At 41.3% G+C, this 9,570-nt stretch overlaps 1 protein-coding gene across 2 annotated transcripts; it reads left to right on the plus strand.

The window, feature by feature from the left end:
- Window positions 1-3,047: 3,047 nt before the first annotated feature.
- Window positions 3,048-9,157, plus strand: LOC125286616 (probable alpha-ketoglutarate-dependent hypophosphite dioxygenase). Of its 2 annotated transcripts, none has more exons than XM_048231823.1 (8): window positions 3,048-3,122; window positions 3,260-3,316; window positions 3,980-4,267; window positions 6,810-7,095; window positions 7,278-7,369; window positions 7,855-7,994; window positions 8,175-8,279; window positions 8,743-9,157. In XM_048231823.1, exons 3-8 carry the CDS (start codon window positions 4,138-4,140, stop codon window positions 8,836-8,838), a joined length of 849 nt encoding a protein of 282 aa, XP_048087780.1. In that variant the 5' UTR covers window positions 3,048-3,122; window positions 3,260-3,316; window positions 3,980-4,137; the 3' UTR covers window positions 8,839-9,157. The 2 variants fall into 2 exon arrangements, with proteins under 2 accessions (XP_048087780.1, XP_048087781.1); XM_048231824.1 differs by having other exon boundaries at window positions 3,985-4,267.
- Window positions 9,158-9,570: the final 413 nt, after the last annotated feature.

A 9,570-nucleotide genomic window follows, 5' to 3' on the forward strand; every position in this document is an offset into this window, starting at 1 on the left:
ACACGCCACACACACACACACACACACACACACACACACACAGACATACACATACAGTATTCAAACACACACACATGCACACAAACACACACACACACACACACACATACACATACGTACATACACACACACACACACACACGCACATACACACACACACACACACACACACACACACACACACACACACACACACAAACACAAACACAAACACACACACACACACACACACACACACACACACACACACACACACACATACAGTATTCACACACACACACACACACACACACACACACACACGTACACACACACACACACACACACACAAACACACACACACACACACACACACACACACACACATACACATTCATGTTAATGCACATGAACAGAATTTATATTTTATATTTAAGTTAATATTGTAATATATTCCAATGTTACAAATCTATTTAAATGACTATGAAGTAGTTTCTGATATTTATTACTGTAAAGAACATGTGAAATTGAAATTTAATAAATCATAAAGAGATCTGTGTCCAAAACATGATATCTATGTCTATGTATGTATTTGTTATGTAAGGGATAATAGACAACACGCCGTTTGACTATACAAAGTTACGTAATACACGTTCTAGATGGTAAAGCGGCCTGACGCAAAGCGGAGTATTATGTATATACTTGTATAGTCAAAAGCTGTGAAGTCCATTATCCCGCTTATTCCACTGTTGCCACTTGCGTTTTGTTCATTTCCTGTTGTAATGTAAATATTTTAATCTCTAAAACTGTCTTGTTTGTAGAACTATTTATTTCCGCCACATATCAACTAATTAACGAGTTCTGTGAATTAATATACAAGTGTGATACGGCCAACAAATTGGATCTACGTCATAGCCTACACCAGTGTTTCTCAAAGTGTGGTCCGCAAGCTAACCCAAGTGGTCCGCGAGCAGACGTGGTAAAATATAATATAGATGAGTTGTTTGCAATATTGAACCAAATTGTATGTAAATACAAACAGTTCTGTAACAATGCTTATGTAAGCTACGCCAGTTTAAATGAATTTTCTCACACAATATAAGCAAGGTGCAAATACAATAAGCAAGGTGTAAGTGAGTAGGCCTACTGTGTAATATACTGTTAAAGTAGGACTACTGTTTAGCTAGGTGGTCCGTGAGGTTGTTTTTATTGGTTAAGTGGTCCTTTGTCTGAAAAAGTTTGAGAAACACTGGCCTACACTGTTAGGTGTGCAAATAACATACACATTCTAAATTACACAGGACAATGGGAAATTCAACCAAGCAGTGGAATAACAAAATTTGTACTTCTTTTTGTTTTTGACCATACAAGATGTAGCAGATTAGCCTGGGGACACCCAGACCTTCACAATTGTACAATTGGGAGTGGTTCAGAAAAGGTTAATTGACAGCAGGGGCATAATAGCATTGAAATTAGTAAACTTAAATTGGTACTTTAAACTCTTGCCAAATCATTTCAAAAGTGAAGCAATCTTGTAAACAAAGGTTTTAAATTTGTTTACTCAATTCCAAAGAAATACACTTCTATGCCGGATTAGCGATGGCCTCTTGACTAAATGGACCTGCAGAGCAAATCCCAAATTTGCCGAAAGTTGGGTATTCCCAGGCTAGTAGCAGACAGGATGTTTGATGAACAATAATATCTTGATATTTTATCTTTATCTCAAGTCTTATATATTACATATTTGTACTGCACTGACAATTTGAAACTTCAACTTTTGTATTAGTGTAATGCTGTTCAGCAATTAAACAAAAACTTAATTTTAAATATATTTGTTTGGTTTTTACATCTTTGTTTTCTCTCTTTTATTAATTGTTTATTGTGAATCTTGTATGAAATTGTTAGATTAGTGACAAACTTGCTTCTGTAACAGCATTTACATATCAATACTGGGACACCCACTGAAGAAGTCAAAACATTTCTTGAGAAATTCTACAAAATACAAAATAGGCACCGCTCCAGCCAGCCAATGTTTGTCACAGCCCATTGTCACGGTGACATGACAGGCCACTGAGCACAGGTGACATATTAACCTAGCCACCATTTCCTCTCTTTATTCCTTGTACACTGAGTGACACCGTTGATCAGTCAAAGACAAGTTGTCCTTTTTCTTGGAACTTAAGTGATGTATGAGCTGAGGAGGGGCAGGTTTATCAATCACCTGTGCAGGTATTCCTGGTTCCTCCGTTAGTGTCATCATTGGCCAATAATCAGAGGAGCATCAGGCTTTTGCTGTAACCAGAGCTGTGTGATTGTCTTCCTCTTGGACCGGAATTCAGTCAACTCACTCAACTCTGGTCATCTAAATTAGGCCAGACATACAATAGCATTAGTCAAGTCTAGGGAGATCAAGTGATTGTGTGCCAATATTCCACAGAACCACATTGTAAAAGCCTTTGTTTCCCTCCAGCAATGCATTGATTCCAGGAGAGGCTCACAACCATGCTGACATATACAAATTAAAGCTGTCAAAATACATAAGAAAACATACACATCAGAACATAAGAAAACATAAACATCAATAACATATTGGATGCTTCTTGGCATGAAATTGGATTTGTCACACAACTGGAAGGGCAAGGTGCTTATATCACAGGAGTTCCATTTTAAGATCTATGGTATTTAGCACACGATTGTATCACTCATGCAGCATTTTGGACAAAAACAACATCTGCAACATGAATAGTTGTGAAACCAAACATATAAGACAACTATCAGTCTGGAGTCTCTTTTCTTACTTCTTGCATTCTTTCCTGAAAACAAGTTAGACCTGAGAAAGTTCTCTAATTCTTCAAAATGATAAGATCAAGTTAACATGGCATCATTCCAGTAAAGATGACATTTTCTTGGTTGCTGGGTTTTCCATTTTCCATGACAGGACCACATGTGAGATTGTCTTGTATTACTCAATCACCCCCACACACACACACACACACACACACACACACACAGACACAACTCAGCCTAATATAAGGAACCCGTGGCAGAGTTGGCAGAAGAGTTTCCAGAAGGAACTAAGTGGACCTGGGACAGGACGCAGTCACAGAGACAACTCAGAAGCCAAGCCAAGTACATCATCTGGGGTAATGACAAGAATAGTTGTGATGGCTGAGCTCAAAGCACAGTGACTTTTCAGGCTCATTTTCAAAGGCCTGCTGACATTTTGGTGTGAAGTCTGTGTCATCTGGTTCTTATTCACTATATAATTTCCTCTGTCTAGCTCACAGCTGCTGAAAGCATCAAGGTGTCAGGTCTCTCATCACACAGGTGTGCACAGGTGAGTCTCTCTTCTGGGGCGTGTGACTAAAATCACATCTGGTGTCAGAGACCTGTGTGTGTGTGTGTGTGTGTGTGTGTGTGTGTGTGTGTGTGCATGCACAGGATAGATGTGTGCATGTATAATCATCTGCCTTAAAGAAGAGAAAATCTCTGTAACAGCAGGTGTATATGCGTTTGTTTATGTGTGTGTGTGTGTGTGGAAAGAGAGAGAGAGAGAGAGAGAGAGGGATAGAGTCAGAGAGAGACAGACAGACGGAGAGACAAAGAGAGACAGAGAGTCTGACCACAGTGTGTGTGTCCAGTCTGAGTCTGAGTAAGCGCTGCTGTACTGGGCCCATGGGACAGGGGTGTCGCTGCTCATTTGCGCAGCTCCAGAGATGTTTTTGTCATTAGTGCCGTCATGCTGCAGGTCGCGCCCAGCCCCCGGAATCTCCTGGTGCTCCATAAACAGCCCAGAATAAATTTATCCTGAGCGAGCGAGCGATGAAGGGGTGAAAAGAGAAAACAGAGGAGAGGAGAGAGAAGTGCCAGAGAAAGACAAGTGCGTTTCTGATGAGAAACGGAAATACCTCTGTCAGGAGAAGCTTGTAACAGCCCACACTCTCCCTCTCCCCTCCTTTCTCCCTCCCTCCCTCTCTCACTCTCACTCTTTTTTCCACAGGGCAGGTTATAAAAACAGGTTTCATAAAGACACGCTTACACAGTCTAACAAGGGCCCAGCTGGTTATCCCAGACAGAGAGAGAGAGAAGACGGAGACAAAGACAACATCGCAGTAAGATCCGAGAGAGAGCGTCGTCATCCCTCAGCAGCCAGCAGTCATGAGCGTATCCGTGGAGCAGATGTCCAGCCTGTACGAGCAGCAGGGCTACCTGAGCGGCGTGGGCGTGCTGGACCCCACCGAGCTCCGGCAGGCCAGGGAGGCCTTCGCCCAGCTGGAGAGGAAGTTCGGTGAGTAGGCTACCGGTCAGGCTACCTGGGGTGGGGGATTGGTGTGGAAGGGGAGTATTGGCAGAAAGACAGTTAGCTGTGGAGTGTCACAGCTATGTACTATAGTTATGTAATGGAGTTAAAAAATAAAACTTTATTTTCATTTTTTATTTGCTATAGTTTCATGAACCTGATGTACAGTATTTATCTGTTTTCCTGTATTACTTCGAAAGAACACCGAATGTGAACCTGTACTGCCCCCCTACTGTACTAAGTTTATTTTCATTTTATAAAATCCATACATTATAATGCAGTCATAAAGATGTTATGATAGTTAACATGCAACATGAGATAGGCCTACATACGGTGTGATTTTATATATCATGCATTTAGATTAAGTAGGCTACACTGTTTTCCTTGCTAACAGGCTAGCTACTGATATCCCATGTGTAGGCCTATGTTTTGTGTTAACTAGTGCAGTGCATTGTTTCAAACATCCTCGTACAAAATCCCCGCATGTAGACCTGCTTTAAAAAATAGGATGATAGGGAAAAACATCATTCCAGCTAAGCATTAAATCATTACGGAAGCGAATTGCTGCCACACACAAAAAAAGCCTCAGTTTCACGTAGGCTAATGTGAATGTGTATGTAAATGCTAACGTGAAAAGTTTCTTGTTATAACAATATCTTTTTCACGTTTTAACAAGATATTTATCACATTATTACATAAAAATGATAAAGTTATTTCTAGATAATAATATTTTTGTGTATGTGCAGCTTGAGCCAGTAAAAGTAATGGAAGCGTATTGCTGCCACACTAAAAAAAAAGGCTCAGTATTACGTAATTACTTGAAAAGTTTCTTGTTATAATAATATCCTTTTCCCATTGTAACAAGATATGTATCACGTTATTACATGAAATTATCACATTATTTCATGATAATATTTTTTCATGTTATAATGTGAAAATATCATGTTATTTTAAGATATGATTTTTTTTCACGTTTTTACGAGATATTTATCACGTTTTTACATGAAATTATCACATTATTTCAAGATAACGAAACTAAACGAAACGAGGCCACAAGAGCTCATGGCTGGCATAAATGATAACTCATAGACTGTATATATAGAACTTCTATATATACAGTCTATGTGATAACTAGTCGTGTCTATGAATTTGCACCCTGACTGCTATTACACAGTGCTGCTTGATGAGTGTTTTTGTGCATGTACAGTATGTGTGTGTAGGCTATGTGTGTGTGTGGTCTTTGCCCAGCTGACTGAGGAGCAGTTAAGAGGGATGTGTGTGTATCTGCAGAGAGCTGCTGAAAAGGAGGCAGAGAGAAGGTTTGTGCAGGAGTAGCCTGCTCACACATCCTGATAGTTCTGCTTCATCTACCCATCTAGCTTTGATAAATATACAAATCATTATGCAATGTGGGTGAATGTATAGAGCGCTCTGGCTCGGTAGCCTGCATGTCAGGTCATCGCTGTCATTTCTAAGGCTGTGGGAAAGGGACACAGGGAGTGAGTAGTGAAGCGTTGCAGTCGCACAGTGCAGGCTGCTGGAGAGCACAGCAAAGAAAATATTCAAACAGCAATAGCATGCGCTTTTTGAGATCACACTACAGTAATCAGGACGGCCCCACCGGGAATCCTCCCGACTCTCCCGATTGCCACTCCACTAGGCTACTGCACACAGGTGCAGAATATTCTGGACAATGCTTGGCTGTTCGCATAGGCTATATAACAATATCATCCACCGTGTTCAATAACGAGAATCTCACCATGTCTTAAACCAAGCTTAGAATAGAATTTGAGTCGTGTAAACGAGCTATAGCCTATTCTTGCCTCTCGTTTTGTTTAGTTTCATTAATAATGTAATAATTTCATGTAATAACGTGATAAACATCTTGTTAAAATGTGAAAAAGATATTGTAATAACAAAACTTTTCACGTAATTGCGTGATACTGAGCCTTTTATTTATTTTAGTGTGGCAGCAATACGCTTCCTTAGTGTAGAGAGCTGGGCCATATTTGAAACAGTCATGATGGGTAAAATGTGTGTGTGTGCTTGTTTACGTGTGTGTGTGTGTGTGTCTGTTTCTGTGAGCATGTGTGTGTGCGATCATAAGAAGGCCGACGGACATGCTTTGATCGGTGTACGTTCGCTGGAGGTAGTGGAATCTAGATTCTGTGAATGAATGCACTCACCCCCACTCCCTCCCAAACCTCCTCCACCGCCCCTCCCTAAGTGCCCCTCACTTTTTGTAGCGTGGCAGCAATACGTAAATAATACATTACAATAAATGTGCAGTGAGTAGAATTTCAGCATGGCTGCATGTGACATTTTTTACAGATCAAAATGACATAGGGGCCTAAGCCTAACAACTGTTTTGAGTTTTAGCCTATTGAAAAACTTAAAAGATGCAGTAACTAGAGCTGGAGACTCAGAGCTTCTGTTGTAACTGACGTTTTTAACACTTCCCTGGAAAGGTCTCTGCCATCAGTGTGTGCAGTGCAGCTATGCTAACCCTCCATCTGCTTGTCCCCCACAGGAACAGACTATACTGGGTACAGCCTCCACAACGTGCACATGCAGTACGACTGGGTGATGGGGCTAGTCAAGCACCCCCGCGTTCTGGAGGTGGTAGGTGCCGTCCTGGGGCAAGATGTCATCCTGCTGGACTCCAGATTTATCTGTAAATACCCCGTAACCAGGGGCAACCGAGGGGCAGAAGTCATCCCCTTTGAGAACGGACCAGGAGGGGAAGAAACGAACAGAGAGGAGCGGGGAGAGAAGGAGGCTGGCCTGCCCTACGTGGCCTGGCACCAGGATATGAGGTGGGTCACACACACACACACACACACACACACACACACACATTATTGATAAGCCACCACCATGAAAATGTTCTAATCATGGCCAAAACAATCCAAAACCAAATAAATAAGTTTGTTGTACCCCTACTAAATAAAAGAAAACATAATGAATCTGATAAAGATGTGTTCCTTGTGATTTGCAGGTACTGGGGTCTTGATGGAGGTCCAGTGCTGTCTGTGTGGCTGGCTCTGGATGACTCACTGGAGGACAATGGAGCTCTTCAGGTTATTCCAGGTACTGAACACCTCGAGTCCAAATGAAAGCTACAACAGAGTGATGAGTGGCTAGATATGACAGAGTACATTACTACATCAAGTAGTATTGCTTCCAGGGACAGGCAATTAGTATGAGTAATAGAACAAACATAAACAAAGTGCCTTTTCACATAGCATATTACTGTAAAATACGAAAGACAATGCCACCATTCACAAGGCATATTTCAACATGTTCCGGGAATACCAAAGACTTTAGGAGACCTGTGTTATACAGTGTAGCCAGAGTAAACTCTACACTCACATCACATAAAAATACCGTAAAATGTTGCCTCTAAAATATTTTCACAGCTTTCTCAAACTCGGTCTAGACCACTTAGGTTTTGACAAACAGCTGGCCTGTTTTAGCTTCGTAGAAAAAAAGGCCCGTCTGTGACAGCGGGTAAACGCAGTGGAGGGCCATGTGATTGATGAACTAAACACAAGCTCACTTCCTGTCTCCAACAGGAAGTCACTGCTCCGGGATGCTCCCTCACCGCCAGTCTCAGCGCCCGGGTAACATGCTGTCGGTCAACCAGGAGATCCCAGAGGAGCTGGTGCAGACAGACAAGGCTGTACTCTGCCCCCTGTTGGCCGGGCAGATGTCGGTGGGTGATGTCTACCTATATATACTCATAGATCACCAAGGCTCAAACTTCTGGTTCTGTAAGACATAACTCAAATAGCATTTGTGCATAGCATAGCACCGTCCTTCAGTCAGTTTCTTGGCCTTTGGTATTTTGGTTATCTGGATATTAATGTCCATATTTTTTGTTGTGAACATGCAGCTGCATGATGGCCTGCTCGTCCACGCCAGTGACCCCAACATGTCCGACCGCAGGCGCTGTGGTTTCGTTATCCGCTACGTCCCCACATGTGCTTATCCAATTCAGGTGGGAGAAATGCAGAGTGATATTCACACATTCAGTTTCATGATGCTAACTTGCCTGTGTACTTAAAGGTGTAAAAGTGTGTGTGTGTGTGTTTGTGTGTGTTACAAAAGGAATATTTTTTATAGAAATTATAATAAATCCATACATGTACTATGTAGTGTCTAGATAGTTTCTTCGTAGCAAGTAGGGCATTTTTAAGAGCTGTGTTTGAAGACAGTGGGCAGAATGAATGGGTGACTCATTTCCTTGGCAAGTTTGTATCTACAAGCAGTGGAAACATCTTAAGAATGTGGGGAGAATGTTTTGTCCAAACACAAGAAAGGCTGAAACCTCAGCTCTTTTTGTCAGTGCTTTCCTTTCCCTAAAGAACATCTCTCTCTCCCCCGCCTCCTCTCTCTCTATACACCTCCTCTCTCTCTCTCTCTCTCTCTCTCTCATTCCTCTCCCTCTCTCTGCACCCCAGGACCCTGACAGACCCAGGCGTTTCCATGCCACCGTTCTGGTCAGCGGAACCGACCAGTATGGACACTTCTCAAACAGTGAGGATCCACAGATCTGAACGCTACAGCCAATGAGCTGCAGGCAATGAGAGGAGGAGGAGGAGAATATTTATAATACTTTGAATTACTTCGTACTGTTGTACTCTCAACAGTATTATATGATTTACTGTAATGTATAATATTGTACACTTTACTGTAATATCTGCACATTTTAACATCTTTAAGTAAATAACATATTGTGACTAAGAGGCATGTGTAATATGGGGAACTGTTTAATGATATGTTTTGGTTTTCAGGGATATGTGAAAGGGTCTTGAATACTTTGTGTACCTTGGTTCTGAATGTTAAGTCTGTTTAATAAAATATTTAACTGTATTGCATTGATCTTTTGTTTACTTTTTGCACATTAGCCTATATGGCAATTGGCAGCAATGGAATTAGACTATACATGGTAATAAGATTATTTATTATACAACAATTGGGTTCTATGGTTAAGCAATATAGCACGAGTGAGAGTGGGGTTGGTCATGGATATTTTCAGATTATTTAGTTTGTGGTAGAATTGTTGTATAAAAGCAATATAGCACTCGTGATCGTAGGATTGGTCATGGATATTCCCACGGGTGTTGTTCGGCCGTAGCCACAAGGCCGGAGTCCTTCAAATAATCTGAAAATACCCCATTATTGTTTAAAAATGTTCATTTCGACATCGTTCTTACGCATCAAAAAATAGTTCCCTTTTCAATAGACAGCGTCTTGGTTGCTAGGTATGGTGCTAAATTTGTCTCAAT

Source organism: Alosa alosa, chromosome 21 (genome assembly GCF_017589495.1).
Source record: "Alosa alosa isolate M-15738 ecotype Scorff River chromosome 21, AALO_Geno_1.1, whole genome shotgun sequence".
In the NCBI taxonomy this organism is placed as follows: domain Eukaryota; kingdom Metazoa; phylum Chordata; class Actinopteri; order Clupeiformes; family Clupeidae; genus Alosa; species Alosa alosa.

Excerpts from the sequence above, each read along its gene's own strand:
- LOC125286616 (XM_048231823.1), top strand. The coding sequence starts at position 4,138 with ATGAGCGTATCCGTGGAGCAGATGTCCAGCCTGTACGAGCAGCAGGGC. Across the intron at positions 7,370-7,854 it reads AGCTCTTCAGGTTATTCCAG|GAAGTCACTGCTCCGGGATG; the intron begins GTACTGAACACC and ends TGTCTCCAACAG. Across the intron at positions 7,995-8,174 it reads TGTTGGCCGGGCAGATGTCG|CTGCATGATGGCCTGCTCGT; the intron begins GTGGGTGATGTC and ends GTGAACATGCAG.